The sequence below is a fragment of the Rhizomucor pusillus genome (assembly GCF_041956525.1).
Source record: "Rhizomucor pusillus strain CBS 183.67 unplaced genomic scaffold VTP01scaffold_5, whole genome shotgun sequence".
NCBI classification, from domain to species: Eukaryota; Fungi; Mucoromycota; class Mucoromycetes; order Mucorales; family Lichtheimiaceae; genus Rhizomucor; species Rhizomucor pusillus.
Window position 1 is genome coordinate 990,092 of NW_027192147.1, and position 20,076 is coordinate 1,010,167.

At 44.1% G+C, this 20,076-nt stretch overlaps 7 protein-coding genes across 7 annotated transcripts; 3 read left to right on the forward strand and 4 right to left on the reverse strand.

The window, feature by feature from the left end:
• Window positions 1-2,216: 2,216 nt before the first annotated feature.
• Window positions 2,217-2,715, reverse strand: VTP01DRAFT_8543 (uncharacterized protein; the record flags this gene model as incomplete). Its single annotated transcript, XM_069387676.1, has 2 exons — window positions 2,217-2,343; window positions 2,405-2,715. The coding sequence occupies 2 exons, from the start codon at window positions 2,713-2,715 to the stop codon at window positions 2,217-2,219; spliced, it is 438 nt and encodes a 145-aa protein (XP_069241421.1).
• Window positions 2,716-2,798: 83 nt separating this feature from the next.
• VTP01DRAFT_8544 (uncharacterized protein) lies at window positions 2,799-3,300 on the reverse strand (the record flags this gene model as incomplete). Its single annotated transcript, XM_069387677.1, has 2 exons — window positions 2,799-2,851; window positions 2,919-3,300. 2 exons carry the CDS (start codon window positions 3,298-3,300, stop codon window positions 2,799-2,801), a joined length of 435 nt encoding a protein of 144 aa, XP_069241422.1.
• A 2,727-nt stretch (window positions 3,301-6,027) lies between these two features.
• Window positions 6,028-6,301, reverse strand: VTP01DRAFT_8545 (uncharacterized protein; the record flags this gene model as incomplete). Its single annotated transcript, XM_069387678.1, has 2 exons — window positions 6,028-6,162; window positions 6,221-6,301. The coding sequence occupies 2 exons, from the start codon at window positions 6,299-6,301 to the stop codon at window positions 6,028-6,030; spliced, it is 216 nt and encodes a 71-aa protein (XP_069241423.1).
• Window positions 6,302-8,553: 2,252 nt separating this feature from the next.
• Window positions 8,554-11,912, forward strand: VTP01DRAFT_8546 (uncharacterized protein; the record flags this gene model as incomplete). The annotated part of the gene is made up of 11 exons (XM_069387679.1): window positions 8,554-8,884; window positions 8,948-9,199; window positions 9,270-9,373; window positions 9,444-9,719; window positions 9,790-10,074; window positions 10,146-10,253; window positions 10,311-10,531; window positions 10,611-10,974; window positions 11,042-11,062; window positions 11,127-11,666; window positions 11,742-11,912. The coding sequence occupies 11 exons, from the start codon at window positions 8,554-8,556 to the stop codon at window positions 11,910-11,912; spliced, it is 2,673 nt and encodes an 890-aa protein (XP_069241424.1).
• Window positions 11,913-12,220: 308 nt separating this feature from the next.
• Window positions 12,221-15,284, forward strand: VTP01DRAFT_8547 (uncharacterized protein; the record flags this gene model as incomplete). The annotated part of the gene is made up of 10 exons (XM_069387680.1): window positions 12,221-12,551; window positions 12,616-12,752; window positions 12,811-13,042; window positions 13,108-13,394; window positions 13,452-13,524; window positions 13,580-13,817; window positions 13,872-13,903; window positions 13,958-14,101; window positions 14,163-15,150; window positions 15,218-15,284. The coding sequence occupies 10 exons, from the start codon at window positions 12,221-12,223 to the stop codon at window positions 15,282-15,284; spliced, it is 2,529 nt and encodes an 842-aa protein (XP_069241425.1).
• A 170-nt stretch (window positions 15,285-15,454) lies between these two features.
• Window positions 15,455-17,626, reverse strand: VTP01DRAFT_8548 (uncharacterized protein; the record flags this gene model as incomplete). The annotated part of the gene is made up of 9 exons (XM_069387681.1): window positions 15,455-15,497; window positions 15,539-15,728; window positions 15,793-15,987; window positions 16,052-16,237; window positions 16,292-16,758; window positions 16,851-17,002; window positions 17,076-17,126; window positions 17,196-17,223; window positions 17,304-17,626. 9 exons carry the CDS (start codon window positions 17,624-17,626, stop codon window positions 15,455-15,457), a joined length of 1,635 nt encoding a protein of 544 aa, XP_069241426.1.
• Window positions 17,627-18,870: 1,244 nt separating this feature from the next.
• On the forward strand, window positions 18,871-19,713 carry VTP01DRAFT_8549 (uncharacterized protein; the record flags this gene model as incomplete). Its single annotated transcript, XM_069387682.1, has 4 exons — window positions 18,871-18,930; window positions 18,992-19,072; window positions 19,568-19,621; window positions 19,702-19,713. The coding sequence occupies 4 exons, from the start codon at window positions 18,871-18,873 to the stop codon at window positions 19,711-19,713; spliced, it is 207 nt and encodes a 68-aa protein (XP_069241427.1).
• Between the last annotated feature and the right edge of the window lie 363 nt (window positions 19,714-20,076).

The following is a 20,076-nucleotide window of genomic DNA, read 5'->3' on the forward strand; positions in this document are numbered from 1 at the left end:
TAGTAACTAACATTGCTATATATTGGCCGAATGTTTTGCATGCAGAGCCGCTTCTTAGGTTCTCAACATCGGGAAAACGTCCACAAAAGACTGACGCTTTTTCCGTAGGTATTCCGCTCCGTGTGCCTTTATTGGCCAAGCATTCCACGGCGCAGCATTGGCGGATCAGTTTTTAGCTCTTATGCTCCTATATATATCATTAGCAATGTTACGCATCCACGCAAGGATGACTGCGCAAAGAGGATACAGATCATAACGTCTGCAGAAACTCGCCTCCTGTTCGGCAACCGGCGATGCTGCCTCCTCGCTGTGGTTCCTGGATATATCGTTGCCTTCGCCTTGTTTTGCTTGATGTGAACTGAACGGCACGCATACATAAAAAAGAAGTATTAGAAACGAATGTGTAAATAAAGCTATTCTCACAAGTCAAAAAATTTGTTCTGTTTCATATACAATCTGCAGCAGCGAAATCCAAAGCGCATCATCAAGTCTACACAGTTCAAACTTCATCCTGAACAACATCCAGAACCGTTGTGATATCAGAGTGGAAGATACATGGCAATTCAATGCAAATTTCAGTTAGATCTATTCAGTTCTCACTTGATGTATTTAAATCAATCTGCAATAGTCTCCTGCGTCATCTGAGAACATTGTGTTGGCGAGGATATATGCCACACATGTTTATAACAAGATTTATCAAGCAGTTATACGCTATACGTTTATAAGCGCATCCATATTGATGGACGAGATACAGGTATCATAAGTTCGAAAAGATCCAAATATTCAAAAGCTAAAGTTCTACTACTCCTCATCGAAGAGCCCTTTACAATTTAGAATGCCATCTCTGCATAAACCACGCGGATATTCTTATGTAGGGCCTGAAATAATAGGTCGAAGAAAATAAGCAGGTGTATGATATGCAAATCAAGCGATAGTGACCCGCTTGAGAAAGACTCCACATGCACTCCGATGGCCATTCTCCCTGTCTCAACAAGAAAACAAGCAAATAGACACAAAGAATACCATATCTTCTATATATTTTCGTTATTCTTGGTTACCTTACCATTACACCGTGTGTGAAACTGGTGTGTTCGTAGGATGGAACACAGAAGACGTAGTAAGTACGTTGAGGATCTTAAGAGGTGAGAGAGGCTTTAATGTTTTCTTTAATGTCTGTTTAACAAGTGATTCATCCAAGAGATGTATGACTGAGGCGTTAAGGCACACCTCAACCTTAAAATAGGGGTATTGATTACAGGGAGGATATTTTAAATGCTAATGGCCGTTCATTCTTGTTGTGTTGCATGTGGATGAAAACGCCGCGGATTTTTCATAGCAGCCATGTGGTCTCTATTCCATACCGTACGACAGGTGTTGCAGCTGAGTACAGCATGGATCGTCATCTGACTCTTTTCATTGACACCTGAGATCTCGCGCTTGTTCTCCACAGTTCGCGTCTTGCATTTTGGGCATATTTAGGACGTCAGATATTCATCCACATACACCAGCAGTACTTTCGTTTTCTAAAAAAGGCAGGTGTGTACTTTGTAGGTAAGTTTATGTGAAAATGGAGACGACCAAGATTTCTCAGCTGTGGAGACTGTTTCAATGCTTTTCGAAACTCTTTGGTGGGAACTGCCCTTTTCCCTTTCATTGTACTTGCAAATGCTCCGTTGCCGAAAGCGATAATGATGCTTGTCTCATCAGTCTTGTCTTCCGGCGCCAAGGGCCTCCATTTCTTTTTCGTAGAGCCTTCTTCATTTGCTTTTGCCACATTATCAGGCGAATACTTGTTGCTGCCTGTAGTGAGACATTTTGCCATCTCAGTAAAGGCTTCTGCTTCTTTATATAACACTTCATTTTTAATTTTATGAATCTGGGTAACAAATATCTGACGAACGAATAATACAATTATGATTTTCTGTACATTACCGATTATCCTTGCCATAGAATTTACATATCGCGTCGTGTTTTGCAATTCGATATTCAGCAGATTCCTTGAACCTTTCCAAGGACGCTGTCTTGGCTGATGGTATGCTATTAATGATTTTCTTCGTTTGCGGGTTATGTTCACCAAAATTCCTCCGGCTCTCAGCGGCCTTGTTGAACCCACACATGTCATAATATTCCTTTGCGCTGACAGAACGAATACGATGACATTCATCTGCAAAACCATCTACAGCAACGAAAATGTCCGTCAATCCCGGGTCAACACCTCATATAGTTGCTTCTTTCAAGAACTTGGAATTGATGTCAGCTGGTTCCAATGGAGCTTTAGGAGGAGGTCGCTTTAGCTTCTTGAAAATAAATTCCACATCGTACTCGTCGGTTCTGATTTTATCCCTACCATTCGTTCGAGGAGCGTTAGTCTATTAGAGGATTCGAAAGAGGTATGACCAAATACCAGAAAAGGCTCGCGTCGATGTCAAGAGATTCCAGAGTACTATGTCCGATCTTTGACATATCGAAAAGATTGAAATATGCTTCGTGCAGATCGTCTGCCTTGTACGGTGAGCCGTTGCTTTTGAGTCCAATTTCGTGCATGATCTTTGCAAACGCTTGATTGTCCAGTAGAACATGTCTCTTTTGTACCGTGTAAAGAGGTAGTATCGAAAATCGGCGTGCACGTTTGGGATCAGTGTATTTGGGTGGGTTGAAGCATCCCCTTTTCGGTTCATCCTGTGTTGTTGTTACGAGGTTCTGCAGCGCTTCCATGCTTTCTTCAGGCAGAGGTCTTGTAAATGACTTCGATAATTTTAGCGCTTCTTGTTTTCGGATAGAATCGTATACTGATTGTTTTAGGCTGTTGAAAAGCCCTTTTGGAAAGATTCAAATTTGCTTTGCTGAGGATCTAGCGACGATTCAGTGAGTAATCAATCCTTCAAATGAACACGTATATGTATAGTGACTTCACTAACTTGTCGGTGTACGAAGCCTTTTGATACGTAATCCTGCGGTTTTCCTTGATGAATATTTTTTGTTCCATGCGTTGTAGGATTTGGTACATCCATGGGATATATCGCTCGGGGTTTGCATTAATAGTGGTGGCCGACACTGGAAACTTGATGCCGGCTTTAACTTGGGTATGTTGATCTCGTTGGCAGGTTCCATCTCCAGCACTGCGCAAACATGACCTGCCAAAGCCTTCTTCTCCGAAACCGTAGCAATGATGAAGAATTCGTCATTCTCGTCCGTGAGACGAACAAAGATGTACTCTTGGGTTTTCTTGACCATATTTGCGGTGATATGATTTCTGACGTTTTCTTCATATTCTTGTGCGGCTTGGCTGATTAAGGTCATGAAACCTTTGCTGCGGAAACGTTTGCGTCGAAGGCCGGAATTTGAGACTTAAAAGTCTTGAATGCAGTCTTGACCGATTCTGGTGCTTTACACCCTTGGCCGGCAATGGTCGTAAAAAGAGCATAGACCAAATCATGCGATATAGGTGGAATTGGTTTTTTCTGTTCCAAAAGGGAGAGAAAAAGAAATTTGCGAACAGTGAGCCAACGTATGTAATGTCTCGAACATGCTCAATAGGTTTCTGAACTGCATTGACAAATCGTTCCTCTTTGCAAATATTCTTAGCGTCGTCTTGATAATACTTGTGCGTTTAAGTTCAGTTGCATGTCGTCGTTTTGGTTTGTAAAACGGGCATTTCTTGTTTGACGACCCCGAGTGATCAGTTCCTTTGCATATCGGACAGACTCTCCTTTTGCCAGAGTCTTTTTTCTTTGCTTGTTTCTCCTCTTGCAATTTAGCTTTTTCCTCCTGCTTTCTGGCTCGTTTGGCATTCGCAAGCTCGTACTTCATTTCGGCCTTGGATTTTTCGTTCGGTTTTCCTTATCACCAGTTCTAAGACAGCTATCATTTCTAAATACCAGCCTTTTCCGGCTTCCTCACTGTTTTCGAGGGCTATTATTCTGTCAATACGATTCACAAAATTTTGCATACACTGTGCAGTTACTTAGTACATACGTGATTGGCAGCTGATGATGACGACAGGAACTCGTCACCATTCTTTGTAGTATCTACGGCATTTCATCGAATCAGCAAGACTTTACTATCACCATTCCAAGGAATAATAAGCCTGTATAGAATACCTGTCACGTTATTTCTCTGTAGCTTCCTTGGTTTACGTTTGCTTGTGGATGAGGATATCTGAAAGTCATCATCGTGGTTCTTAACTGCTGGAACGTGATCAAGAGTCAAGAGTTTGTTTAAAAGCATCACCGTATTTCATAGCAGACTTTGTAGCTTACCGCTTTTTCTTTTTGCTCCTCTAGTCCTACGTACAACTGGTGATGGCTGAAAATCGTCGTCTTCGATGTCCATATTGCCTGCAACAGTAACATCAAATTATAATTTGTATGCTCCCTCGGCTGGAAAGTTGAGCGGAGAGTAACGGCCATATTGCGCACGGATATCCAGGTTTGGCTCTGACAGTGTATGACTGCTGTAAAGGAAGGAAGAGGAAAAAAAAGGAAAAACCTCATGCGCTGGAAATTTGACGGGGCCAACAACAACACGTAACCGCCCGCGTCATCTAGTGACTCTGTGTATTTTCAACCAAAATATATCGTTTGAATAATTTTTGGCAGCAGCCGGGCATATGAATAAGCAATTGAATTGAAGGTTAAATGCAAGTATCTGTTTGGAGGCGGGTTGTATATAAAATGGTTGGGTTTCTTAACGTATCTTGATGTAGAATGCTTATCTTTGTTTACAAACTTCTATGCCTCGTTCGACATTCTTCGCTGAAGTGTATCTTCTTGCTCCTTTAAGTGGATATAAAGATATCTGAAGAGAGATGCATTCTCTTCTGGAAGGATGACTCTAGCTGTCACGTAAGATGCTTGTCCCGATCTTTGAAGCCAAAATTCGACAGCGCAGTGCCGCCGAATGCCCGTCTATTTCGATCAACACTCGCACGGTATATAAAATCAAAGTTTCCTGCTTATTCTGAGGATGCATAAGTTGATACATAGATGAGCTCAATTTATTCAGATCGGTGCTCACGTTTATTGACTGAATCGATCAGGTAAACTGCTCAGATAACGTTGATCGAGACTGAGTATGAGCTTCTTCCTCCATTTGACTACGCGTTCTTTGGATAACATGGTTTCCTCGGAAATAAGAGTAATATAAACAAGCGCTCCTTTATCTGTTTTCGTTGCTAGTTTCTAGGAAGCTCTTTGACAGCTTCCAAATTTGCGAATTAGCAGTTTTGGAGGTATGTAGTACAAAACGATGTTCTTTAGCTTACACGAGAACTAGCCTGCGGCTAGACTCGCTTCGCTTCGTCTTGAGGGACGTAGATGTTTTCAGCAGATTCGAGTGGTAGGGGCAAAGCAAAATAGTAAATGGACATTTGCTCGACTCGCTTGGCCCTCATAAACCTCCATTTTCCGGCGGTTTTGCATCCGCTTCGTTTCTGCAAGCACAGGCGCCGTCGAATTCCGGTTTATTCTGACCGGCGCTCGATGGAATATGTTCTTGATTTGCTGTTAGCGCTCCTGCGTTCGGTTTAGTTCATAACAGTAGCGCTCACCTCTTTATCTCCTGAACATGTTGGAGCGCTCCTGGCGTCGCGCATGCGCTTCGCGCAAAGACACCAAAGATTTCGGGGATGCAGGTACTGAATACCCAAAATTTTTAGAGTTCTTCAGATTGGTGTCTGTTCTGCCTGCCAAACTTCAAAAGTGAACATTAATTTTGTAGCCCGTTTCGTGTTATACACTCTTCCATCCAACGCATGTGAATGGTGTATAAATTAATTAACTATAGTCTTCCATCAAAGAATCGGCACACCACCCGCTCTTCAGATCACTACAGCCGCCTGAAAAAAAGTGCTTCCACAGCGATTTACTCGAATTTGAGGGCCCCACCGGCCAATGACAGAGGAGAAACACTTTCCAAACGTGGATTCTATCGCTCAAAGAGGAATGTTACACAGGTTATTTTTTTTAATAGAGTTTGTGTTTAATAGAGATATCGGTGTTCCTGAAGAATAGAAATTTTTCATCTTGTCTAAGTCTTCATGCCTGCAGAACTGAAACTACCGGTAGTTCCGCCGAATTGACCACGGTTGCTCCGTGTTGTTGGCTGTGGAATATGGCACTGAGCAGGTTTGAGATAAATATGTGAAATATGGACGAGATGTAGCTATATATACAGTGGGAATATGACGTCGCTGAAACTATTGTTCTGGTGCTTTTCTTACGAGCAGTGTGTCGTGTTGAGGTGCTGCTTTGTTCTGATTTTGGCCTTGCTTTGTTCTTTGGCTGTGCCACCGGCGCTGCATCATTGACAATCTACTCTGGACCAGCACTGTAGCCAGCTTCATGGAAGCCCTGGCTCCAGTCACTTCCTGCTGAATGTACCATAGTAGTCCTCAGAATTCATTGATAATAAAAATCTGGCAATACTGGCTTCCTGATGTCCAGGCCATTTGCTGTAAAAATGATAGAAAACCGTCCGTAAAGAATATTAAGACGTATACGGCATGCGTCCTCTATATTGAATCAGATTCTAGATACACAGAATTTGAAAATAAAATTTGGTGATCAACCAGTGTATAGGCAAGATTTATCTAGCACCTATTCCTGAGTGTATCGATGGAAAGACCTTTAAGGAAGATCGCGGATACATCGCCACCATAGGTGCACAGCAGATTCCGTTCCATATTCTCTTTAGCCAAGCGTTCCATGACGCGGTGTTGATAGGCGGAAAGAATTCCCTCTTTACGCCCAAATTCTTGGGCCTAGATACGCTAAGATGCAGTTAACTAAATAAACTGCAGATGCAGAATAATGGATGTTCACGAAAGGTAAACAAGTCAATAGATGCATCCCAAGATAATCGAACGCAATATTGAGTTCTACAAGTGATTTTCAACAATTTTAAAGTCATACTTTCTTTTTTAGACAATTATGCTGTTACTTATTGTGTAGAACCTGATAATTTTTAGGAATGATTGTAGATTCTAACGACGGTACCGTTTTTGTGTTTGCTTTGTACTCCATCGGCCCATCTTTTTGGCTGGCGTATGGGCCAACAATGGAAGTGCAGAATTTTGGAAAGGGAACTGTTGCTTGTTGCCGTTGCACGTTTTCCATGCATAAGATATATATGGACCGACGATCCATTTGTCTGTAGTTGACTGTGTGCCGAAAATGTTTCATGAGCATTTACACATTTCCACTAGCCTTTGGTGACTAGTCACATACAAGTGGGGGCTTGTTACAACAGTTTCAGACAAGAAAGGGGTTATTAAAAATCAAGTCGGTCTTCTCGGCTCGGGCTGACTAGTGGAGGAAAATCATCACTGCTGCATACATACAGAAGAGCGCCACATTATGTTGCTGTACTATTTGTGATTTTTGCCTCGAATTGCCGTACTGTTAGGGTCGTGCAACCTTGCGTCTTAGTGGCCGAGAGATTCGAATTGGAACCACGGACAGTGGTCGTGGCCTCTTTGCACATGCACACTCTGTCTGACTTGGTTTTTGCCTATGATGTAGATGTTTGAATTAGGATTGACTGCAATCCCGGAGGAACATGTTAGAAAAAGTCATGAACATGTGATCCCGTCATAATATTGATTGCTCTTTGAATAGTTCATTTGTAAAAGGAAAGCGCTTATAGATTGAACATGGTCATCACAGCAACGCACAGACGTATTACATGCTCTGGAACATTCATGAAACGCGAGACGGGTGAGGGTATATAAAATTATGGTCGCAGCGATGAAGTAGTTTGTCGTCATCCTTTGGAACGTGTCAAACGCATATCAGGGCTCAATATCTGATCATCCGTAAAGAAGACAACACGATGCTCATTGTTGCTATGCCGGATCTCGAGATGGGAGATCGAAACTTACATAGGCTGATCAATTTGCGGATGATAACATACATCACCTCTCGCTGCAACGTTACTTGATAATCAAATGGCAACTCGGGCGATAACGAATCCGATTTCTTTTTTAACCGCTTCTGCTTCGAATTTACTTGGAAAACAAACATATAGAGTTACGGGCGGCGATCAAACGAGGCTTTCGTACGCCGCGATCCTATTCGAATGCGAGGCTCTAAGCTCGAAAAGGGAATACCTGGGGGAGGACAATTTGCCCCAATCAGTAATTGAAGATTGCTGCCAAGGAGATATGCCCGGTATTATCGACCAGGAAGATGGAGTAGATAGATTGACAAATGCGATAGGAACTCTTATCGCTACGGAGCATCTTGCTCGTCAAGCGAATAGAGTAATGCGAATCAAAGAAAGAAAAAAGCGGAAGCGAATGCAAGCTGCTGGTGGTGGTGGTGGCAACAAGTCGGACGAAGTTTTCTCTGTGTTTCAAAGCTAATCAAGGTTTCTGATGAAATCATCGAGTACCCCACGGTGTGGTCGATATTCCCGTGACCATACCACTGACATGTCACTTGCAACTTGTATAAAAGGGGCGGCCTTTTTTCTTTTGCTCAACCTGGCTCGCTGGTTATTGCTGCAACGTCTCTCTCTCTCCCTTTCTCTTCACATCTCGCTATATACATATCCATGTCGGAAGAATCCATGACGGAGCAATCATCCTTGCTCGACCGTCGAAGACGACGATCTAGTCACCAGATTTACAATTCAGTGGCAGATCTACCGCCCGTTCCCTCCTTTCCGTCGCTCAGCGATATCCAAGCCGGCAACAACAATTCTGCACCGCCGACGTTTTTCACACCCTCTTACAACGCTTCGGGCGGCGCTTCAAGTCCCACTCAGGGACATCACAAGTTTAAACTGTTCAACAAACGGCTTGGATCGTACGATGAAGACAAGCAAGGACTCATCAAAGAAAGCACAGGTGTGCGTGTCTGGTACGAGTCTTACTCTAGCATAGGTATTTTAGAAAGAACATGGATCTTTATATGTCGGCGATTTTAACAAAGACACCCAACTTCAGATTGGATTCACGATCGCATTAAGGAAGGAGTCCGGGTCCGCAGATTACAAGATGCACCAGGTCTGCGCGGCCGCTGGGCCAAGGCAAAAGATGCATCGCAGGCCTGGATCCTTGTCGCTTTGACGGGTACCGTCGTTGCGCTTATAGCTTGGTTTATCGACGTTGCGCAAGAATGGATGTCTGATCTTAAGCAGGGCTATTGTACAACCAACTGGAGATACAATAGCAAATTCTGCTGTTGGGGGCTTGAAGGTATGATGCAAATCTAGTCATCCGAGTATAGCTCTTGGCTGCTAAACCTCTTTTGTCATTCATTATTTAGAGCATGAGCCTTGCCCGGCATGGCGGACTTGGCCGGAAGTGTTCGGTGCAAAAACTGAAACCAGGGCCTACTACACCGCAATGGCGATGTACACCGCTTTCGGGGTAAGCTCATCTCAGAACAGCTGCATATATTCCCATTGATGATGTTGTACTCAACTCTTGTGTAACCCAGTTGTTATTTTCACTGGTTGCCGCGTTGATGGTCAAATATTCTGCCGAAAAAGTCGTCATCCGCACTCCCGTCCCTCCTGCCAACGCTGCAAAACATGCGGCACACGCGGCGAATGGCAAGGATGACAACAACGCCAGCGCCTTGCCCAAACCACAGACCAAGATCGCTTACTACAGCGCGGGATCCGGTATCCCCGAAGTTAAGGTGATCCTCGCTGGTTTCGTCATTAAAGGATTTCTCGGCATAAAGACTCTTGTGGTCAAGAGTATTGGCATGGTATGACACGACAGAACACGCGGGCAGAAACTTGACTTTAACCAGCCTTTTTCTTTGCTTTGATCATCAGATCTTTTCTACATCGGCTGGCCTGACCACCGGTAAGGAAGGTCCCTTTGTCCACCTGGCATGCTCTGCAGGCAACATATTTTGTCGCCTATTCCGTAAATTCAACAAGAACGAAAGCAAGCGCCGCGAAATTCTGTCTGCATCCGCAGCTGCAGGCGTTGCAGTGGCGTTTGGAGCACCTATCGGTGGTGTGCTTTTCAGTCTGGAAGAGGTCAGCTACTACTTCCCCATCAAGACTATGATTCGCAGCTACTGCTGTGCTATGGTTGCAGCGATGGTGCTGAAGGTAAAATTAAGCGCCATAATTTCTGTTTGTAAGCTATACTTACAAAAAATATGCACTCGTTGCTGCTGCAGATCACGGACCCATTCGGTACGGGCAAAATTGTGCTGTTCCAAGTACATTACGACAAGGAGTACCATCTGTTTGAACTGGTCCCATACATTATCACCGGTGCATTTGCAGTAAGTGATGCATCTGTTTCACGTCATCCCCGGCATGGATCTTATTCCTGTATGCAGGGATTCTTTGGTGCAGTTGCTACGTATTTCAATATCAAGTTCCAAACTTTCCGAAAATCCAGCGCTCTCGGCAAATACCCAGTAACCGAAGTACTGGGCATTATGCTGATCACTGCCCTGATGAATTACTGGAACCCTTTTGGCAGAATGGGTCTTAACGAATTCGCAGCCAATTTGTTCAATGAATGCTCCGAGAAGGATGATAACGGAGGTCTCTGCGCGTAAGTACGATAAAGTCATGGAACACTAGCAGCCTTCTATTTACTGTTTATTTTTTGTTTGTCCCTTGCCTGCAAACAGGTCCGATGTCGCGGAAATTCCACGACTTCTGTATCTATTGCTTACGGCTTTGGTGATCAAGATGCTGCTTTTCACGATAACTTTTGGATGCCGGGTTCCGGGAGGTGCATTTCTGCCAGCTTTGATTATCGGCGCGGTCACTGGCAGAATTATCGGGCTCGTTATGCAATACCTTACACTGACGTACCCGACTGCGTGGCCATTTACAGCATGTGCAGAGGACTTGGCAACCCGGGGCGAATGTGTAATTCCAGGAGTCTACGCCATCGTTGGTGCCGCAGCTGGTCTGACCGGTGTCACAAGAACAACCGTATCGCTGGTCGTTATCATGTTCGAGTTGACTTATTCTTTGACATACACCGTGGTAAGTATCATGAAGAATTGCAAAATTGTTTCCTCCTTTCTAAATATCTGGATTATTTGCCCTGTAGCCTATCATGATTGCCGTTATGGTAAGATATCAGACGCAGCGCCGATTTCTTTGAGGCATATGTCTCTAACCAAGCAATGCATTAGGTGGCGAAATGGGTCGCAGACTGGACGTTTGTTGAAGGCATCTACGATCTGCTGATTGATATGCAAATGTACCCGTATCTCGATGCCCGCAAGGAATATGCACACACAGCTACCGTGCAAGATCTAGCCGAAAAGGATCATGCAACAATTGATCTAGACCAGCCCAACACGGTCGCCATGCTGTACGAGAAGCTAAACAATATTGTATCTATGGGATACGGCGAAGATGGCGGTTTCCCGATCTTAAGCCGAGAAGGGCAGGTGCTCGAAGGATACATTGCATCGAGCGAGTTGTCACATGCTCTTGATCAATTGCAACGACACTTTGATGCCAGCCCATATCCCGTATCACAGCAAGAACGTTTGGACATGCCATGCTACTTTAACCGCACCAAGCAGGGCTTGCTGCCGGAAGCCGAAGATGACAACGACGATCTCGTACGACGTCTGATGACGGCACCCAACTCACCCACAGAAGAAACTTTTGCAGATACTCAAAGCATGTCTCCGATGAATGATTTCTCAGCTTACGTTGATCAGGTGCGTAGCAGCAGAGTCACCTGTAACCTACATCTGCACAGTGTGTGTGCGGGGTACTCATGTGTGTATGTATAGGCTCCATTGACTATCAGCCCGAATGCTTCCATGGAACTTTTGATGGAGATGTTCATAAAACTGGGAGCACGCTATGTCTGTCTGATCCATCCAGATGGAAGATACCTCGGTGTTATTCACAAACGCACCTTGCTTGCGTATCTCAAGCATTTAGATGAGCAAGAAGATTAACAGGCGACAACGTCCCTGTGTTTATATATATCCTTTCGTCCACTTTTTTCTGCCTTGTCATTTAGAGTTCTTGTAAATCTCTATTTCTTTTTTTTCTATATCATCCGCTATTTTATACATATACACACGCACACATACACAGACACACGCTCCTCAAATAAATATTCTCTTTTTTGCATTTTTATTTGAATCCACTAGATATGCTATCTCTATCATTACTGGGAATCTCAAGCGGGCAAAGCTCCGGGATCCTCGTCTGAATATACCCAGCGTTCCGTGTCCCCCTCTCCATTTCAAAGCGACATAAAATGTACGATTTTATGGAATATTGTCTTCGGTGCTACTACCGAAGCACGGGTTGGAATGAAGAGAATCAGTATTCCAATCTCTGTTCGTGGTCTCGTGCATTGCTCGACTTTTACACTCCACATGGACTGTCGCTGTACCTGTCCAAGTTACCGACACCCCAATTCAAACCGTCGTATACCATGAGTGCATTCCCGTCACTAAACGGAAGCATTGGATACCTGTTTACGTCGCGGCCTTTGGATATTGGGACGAGTGCGACGGTCGACTTTCAAGATATGGTGGATCGATTTCGGTTATCTACAGCCGAGACGACAATAGAAACAAAACCAGGTTTGCAACAACTCTCCCCAAAGCGACTATAGATTCTTCGTTTCTCTCTAACGGAAAAATGAAGACGTTACCAACAATTATCTGCTTTATGGTCGAATGTTTTTCCCTGGAGCACGGCTAGAAGCAATGTACGTCCGACGGATATCAGAATACTTGCAATGTCTTGTGACGGCCATCAACACTCCACGCACCCAGCCTCAGGTGCATGTTCAAATGCAGGGTCGATGATGCAGAAGATACTTACTTCTTATTCTGACAGATTGCTCTGCAACTTCAATACGATGTTGGGAAATGGTGCTCAGAATGCTCGTATACTACGGATGATGGTTTGCTGGGTGTCCGTGCGCTTTACAACTTTGGGCAACCCTCATCTCTAGATAACAACGCCGCTAGCGCTAACATCTTGGATAATAATTTGGGCGGATTCTATGCGGGTCAATGGGCCATTGGCACCGAACTCTATTACGGTACGCTCGATAAAAGCGGAGGATGTAAGTAACGTTTGTTCTGCGCGTTTATGATTTGCTTTAGGTGGCTAAAACAGAAGATATTCCAGTGTCTATGGGGTTAAGATATCGCACGACACCCACAGCGGGAACTCCTCCCATATGCATCACCTATACATTAAATCCGCTTGTGGGTCACATGTCTACAGCGTACGTGGCTCAGATATCTGACGAGCTCGCAATGTGCTCCCGCTACGACTTTAGTATCTACTCGTATGAAAGCGATCTTGCGGTCGGCTTCGAGTATCGTGCAAAGAACAAGGACAAGACAGACGCTGGCCGGGATGTCACCGAGAAACTGGAAGGTCTTATAAAGGCTCGCGTTGGTTTTGCGGAGGTAAGAACAATCTGCGTGCAGAATTACCGCCGTTCTTTCGCTTAACTGTATTTGCAGGGACTGGCGCTCATGTGGGAAGGCCGCTTCAAAAACACTCTGTTTAGTTTAGGGTTAACAGCTGATTTGTCCAGTAGGACTAGTCCAATTCGTACCATTGGTATAGAAATACAATATTTTTCTTGAAGATTTGGTTGGTCTTGTTTCCATTGTTGTACCCAGCGCCTGGGTTCCAACTCGACAAGCCCAATTCAGGGACGGTGGCTTTTGGTTTCGCATTGAATTTTGCAACTTCGGCCTGGGCACACTTCTTAAGCAGAACTTATTCCAATTAGCAAAAATGTCGAACCCTGAAGGAGAAACCGATCACAATGTCGAAATGTGGAAGATGAAGAAGCTCATCAAGAGCTTAGAGGCCGCTCGAGGGTAAGTTTTGAGTGTTTACAAGCAAAGGGCTTACAGCTTACGCTATGCTTTCAGCAACGGTACCTCCATGATTTCCCTCATTATTCGTAAGTGTTCTTTATATAAACCAACCTCAATTCAACAATTGACCATATTTATAGCTCCAAAGGATCAGATTTCCCGAGTCGGCAAGATGTTGGCAGATGAATATGGTACAGCATCCAACATCAAATCCCGTGTCAACCGTCTCTCCGTCCTTTCCGCCATTACCTCCACCCAACAAAGACTTAAGCTTTACAACCGGGGTAAGTTTAGAGACTATGGCTGTATGGAGGTTGAATTCCAATGTGCTTAATAATATGATAGTACCCAACAATGGATTGGTCGTTTACTGTGGTACAATCGTAACGGACGAAGGCAAAGAAAAGAAGGTCAACATTGACTTTGAACCACATAAGCCTATCAACACCTCTCTATATCTTTGCGACAACAAATTCCACACTGAAGCTCTACAGGAATTGCTTGAAGACGATGCCAAATTCGGTTTCATTATCATGGACGGTAACGGCACCCTTTTCGGTACTCTGTCAGGAAACACCCGTGACGTAATTCACAAGTTGCAAGTCGACTTGCCCAAGAAACACGGTCGTGGTGGTCAGTCTGCTTTGCGTTTCTCCCGTCTTCGTGAGGAAAAGCGACACAACTATGTACGCAAAGTTGCTGAACTTGCAGTCAGTTTCTTCATCACCAACGATAAGGTCAACGTCGCTGGTCTCGTTCTTGCCGGTTCTGCCGACTTTAAGAACGAACTGTCACAATCTGATATGTTCGACCCCCGATTGCAAGCAAAAGTTGTAAAGGTTGTGGACGTATCATACGGTGGTGAGAACGGTTTCAACCAGGCTATCGAGTTAGCGGCTGAATCTCTTGCCAACGTCAAGTTCGTGCAAGAGAAGAAGCTTATTCAGTCCTACTTTGATGAAATTTCCCAAGACAGCGGCAAATACTGCTTTGGTGTAGACGACACACTTAAGGCATTGGAATTGGGTGCAGTGGAACACCTTATTGTATGGGAGAACTTGGACTTGAACCGATACGTCCTTCGCAACGCTGCTGGCCAAGAAATCATTGTTCACCCTACCAAGAACGAGGAGAAGGAAAGAAAGTTCATGGTCGACACCTGCGCAGAGGCTGCTCCCAACAGCGAAATGGAAGTCGTCGAGGTCAAGCCATTGTTGGAATGGTTCGCAGAGAGCTACAAGGACTTTGGTACAACTCTTGAATTTGTCACCAACCGGTCGCAAGAAGGTGCTCAGTTCGTCAAGGGTTTCGGTGGTATTGGTGGTATTCTCAGGTAAGATATTTAAAGCTGTTACAGTACTGCTAAACGCAGGTGTCGTTAACCTATATCTTTTCTATAGATACCGTGTCAATTTTGAACAGCTCAACTACGAGTCGGATGAATTCTTCTCTGATGATGACTTCTAACGTACATCCTTTCTCACTTCACACCTCCCTCCTTTGACTACTGTAGAGAATTAAAGAAACAGCACACAAAAAAATATTAAACTGTTTGTGGGAGTACCATTCTCTCCACAAAGTAGCATTTGAAATTTTGTCGTATGTACCATCAAATTTATTAACATTTATTACGTTTGCTAAGTAGTGTTACTAGTAATAATATCTTTGCGTACTCTTTGCCTATACAAACCCAGATAGAATTAGTCTGCATGAAAACATACACATTGTCCATGGAATATCCTCTTACGTAGATAGATACATTAGCAGACTCATTGCCATTTTCGAACTTTTCCATGCGTTCCAAGTTTGCTGTCAAGAATTTTCTGTTTTCTCGGTATAGCAGAAAACCAGTTAGCGCAGCCAAAGCGCCGTTGACTATCGAGGTTATCAAGTTGAAGGCATTTCCAAAGACTACAGTACAGTTCGAGCCAAGTCCCAAGATATGAACTTTGTATATAGCTTTACAAGAACTTACTGTGCTGCAGGTCGTCGCTTTTAGCAGTGTATACAAACGATGCTATAACGTTTCCGGTGTTTCCGGCCATGGATACAAAGGCGACCACGAGTACTCTCACCGTCACATCTGGATAATTGACAGCAGCCCAGCTCACACCTATAGGGCCTTCCACACCAATGCCGGCAGCGATAACGAACATTGCCGAATACAAGCCTGCGTGAACATGCCCTTTGTTAGCTCGATAAAGAACGATGCGGTGCGCAGATAGCCTACTTACCCCACCGATTTTGAAGCACGAGAAGCAGAAAGTAACCGAAAGCGACAATCAATGATCCAACGGTGACCAAAAATGCACGTTTGTCTCCGCGGTCGGCTAGTATTCCGCAGACAATGATAAGTGCAGCTGCTATCACGCTAGGCGGTGTTGTCAGCAGCTGGGTCGTCAGGACCGGGAATCCAAACCCTAGGTACAGCAATAAGCATCATGAATACTCGTATCCGATCCAGTGCGTTGTACCTTCAATGATAATTGGGGCAAAAACATTGATACTTGTGAGCGAAATAGCCGTAAGAAAGTGGATGATGGCAAAGAACCATGTCTTGTAGTCAAGGAGGGCGACGCGGAACGTTCGCCAAGTGATCGGCGTCCGCTCTTGCTTCTTGTATTGCTCCATGCGTTCTTTTTGAAGCGCCTTCTGTTTTTCTGTAAGCCATCTCACAGAATCCACGTCGTCAAAGAGGACGATGTAGCTCAAGAGACTAAGGGCGATGGTTGGGACGCCTTCCATGATGAAGAGATATTGCCATCCATGTAGACCATGCGTTCCTTCAAGATACGTCGCTGCAAATGCAATGGGCCCCGAAGCTATGCCAGACAGTGCGCCCATGCATAAAAGCAAGGATACTCGGAATCCTAGCTCTGTAGGTTTGTACAGACGCGACATTTGATATAGGATGCCAGGAACGTATCCGCTCTCGGCAGCACTGGAGTGGTCGTTGAAAAGGAATATACAAGAACTAGGTCAGCATGGCTGTCGCCAACTCTTATCATCCTATCAATAAGTAGTTTGTTTTACCCAAGAACCAGCCTTGTGACTAGTAGGCCTTCAAAGTTTCGAACAAGCGCCATGCACGTCGTTGTCACTCCCCAAACCAACATGATCGAAGAGAGCCACCATCGCGCACCGAAACGCTTCAAAATTACATTGGATGGTATTTGAAACAGAATCTAAATTGCAAAAAAGGTCACAGCGTTAGCATATCTATAAACAGTCAGTCTAAATATATGGCAAGTAACATACATATGTTACAAAGAAGGCTGAGATTGCTGTGCTAAGTTGCGATCCTGTCATCTGCTCAAGCGAACTTTTTTTAGATATTTCATTCTCGAACTTGTATACAAGTACATGAAAGGAACTTACGCTCAAATCCTTTTGAAGACCTGCAATCCTACATAATTGATCGTTACAATAAATATCTATTTGTCGAAATATTGTACATCGACTCTCGATATACAATCAAGAACGTACGTGGCGTTTCCAATGTTGGCACGATCCAAATAATCGACAAAGTAAAATGTGCAGAATAGAGGCAGGATGTGCCAATCGAGAGTTCTGATCAAGCGTTTTTCGTCCTGTCGACGTTCATCTTCCTGTTGCACCGTTGCAGCAGTAACATCCTTATGGCCGTCAGATTGGTTTTTGCCATCTGTGTAGTAGTCTAGAAACATTGGATCTTCCAATGTGACAGACGAAGAAGGAGCTTTTGATGATGATATATCTCTGAGCGTCTTTGCATCGTCGTCTGCTAGCATAGATTGCTTGCTGCTGGTGTCGCTACGGAAGGGAGACATTATTTTTAGGGATCCCGCGGTAACTCAAGGCTCTTTTTATTCATGTTTTGGAAAAACAGATAAACCGTCAATAGGAGAATGTTTCCAATACCTAATCTACGCGTTTTAGGCCAAAGACATCATGTAATTATCCAGAACAATGAGAGCAATAGAGCATGGATAATTCGCAATAAGCCGAAGCTTTAATATATTGGGTTCATTTCCAATGTGAGCGATTACAAACAATCAAATGCACTTGCTGTTGGTCTACTCAATTTGTTCTTTTCTTGATGTATGCAACGGCCTTTCCCCCCTGATCAGTAATTCCGGAACCTGTTTACCCGGACTTAGTGTGGCAGAAGGAGGGCATCCCGCTCCCTTAAAATTTTACCATTTGTTTACTAACAGACAGCAGTAACATCCATAACCCCGTGAATCCGATGCATCTGATGGTCATTTAGCGCAGCTACGGATAATGCAAAGTATTCATGATCGATTCAGAAAAAATAAATGACTTTTAAAGGGGTTTTGACAAGGCAATTTATAAGGCTACTTTTGCTTTTGCACTGAATACTTTGACGTTCGCCTGAATGGATGGGGATATGGATAAATGCACCAGAAATAAACTTGGTTCTTTTCAAGGTTTGCGTTTACCGTCTGCAGCTGCAGCTATCTGCATAGGGGACTGGACACGCGAAGACCGCTTTACGTGACAGATGCCCGCAGCATCATTCCTAGAAAGTATATATGCAAAACACTCCAAGAAACTTTTCCAGATGCTCTAGATCCGGCACAGTAATATATCCTACTATTTCTTTCGCAACTGTGACGGAACAATGAAGGCTTACGGGGGAAGCAGCTACCTATAGCGGCTTCTCGAAATGGCATATTCCTAAACTACTAAAAAGATACATATCTCTCTAGAGCATTGAGGCATTTTAGTGATAGTAACGTCACCTTTTTCCTTGCATAGCAAAAGACGATCCAACTGAAGGTGTCAAAGCGGTGATCGAACAGCGCGCTTCAGTTGGGGCGGAGTGCATGTGACCATTTAAGAGAAAAAAATTTTTCTTACCACCACCGCTATAAAAACCTGCGCGCCTCTTTCGTGAGTTTCTTTCACTTTTTCTTACTTTTTCCTTTTTCTTGTCCAGGCAAGTAGATCCTCAACCATGCTTAAAAGGCAAACGCACGAGGTGGCAAGCATCGTCTGATGAGTACAAGCATTCTGATGCACTGAATCTCTTTGGGCAACCGTGTTGCTAATGGACTTGTTTTTGGAATTCCTCGTATCTGAACAAACGCTTGCCACCTCGGTCGAGTTTGTACTTTTTGCATTGTACATCAAGATGTAACATGCTAATACCTTGACCTTTTCTCGAATAGGATGAAGCATTGAATGGGCAGCAGACTCGCGTTGTATCTTCTTCTCTCAAGTCCAAGGACATGTCTACCTTGTTTGGCTGTGTAAGTATACCAGTCCTGTACCTTCTTCCACCTTTATCCTACCCCAGGGTATATGATGATTTATCTACCCACCAAGATCTCTGAACGTCATTGACGAAAACCTTAACATGCATCACCATCTGATATACACTACTCTTCATCTCCCTCATCTCCTGGCTATTGAAAACATCATGTCGAGCGGTTGCTGACCGATCGATTTTTTTCATCCTAACAGATCCCAAACTGGTCGGAAAGAGTCAAGCATGGTAGTAGAAGGCTTAGGATGTAAGCGAGAGCTGAAGATACAGTGGGTATGTAATCTCGATTTTTGTTAGGATTGTGCTGGTGGCTTGCCTGGATATGATGAATGGTTTTTATTTCGTCCAGTTCTGCTACTGAAGAGCCCTTGACGATATCTATACCAAGCTTACCCACTACTGATATTGGCTTGCCACCAGCAACAATGTCTCTCCTTACTTTATTCAACATTTGCTAACGTTGTTGCTTGCAATTTAGGCGCATCATGCACTTTCATGCTTTGCATCATCCTGGATTGTTCCTATGTATAGGGTATGTTACTGTTTCTCTACTCTTTGCAATCTAGAGAGAGTGGCTTGTCGAGAATGATGAATGGTTTTTATTTCGTCCAGTTCTGCTACTGAAGAGCCCTTGACGATATCTATACCAAGCTTACCCACTACTGATGCTTGACTTGCCACTCTTTATCTGCGATTGCTGTTTCCATATGCTTGTTGACATGTACCAACCAAAGCTTTCTCTGGTATTAGGATCCTGCAACAAGACTGTAAAGTGCTCTCGATTCCCCTCTGGTCAAACACAAAAGGTACTTGTTGTTTTTACTGGAATCGGATGGCTGTGGGCAGAACTGTGATGAGATTAGAGTTATATCCATTCTATGATATGTGGCCCACATCTCTCAAGCGCCGCTTACAGGATCCAAGCTGTTCCAGGTTCTCTGGATCAGTGTCGGTGAACGTTTGCATGGCTGTGAGGTGGGGACAATG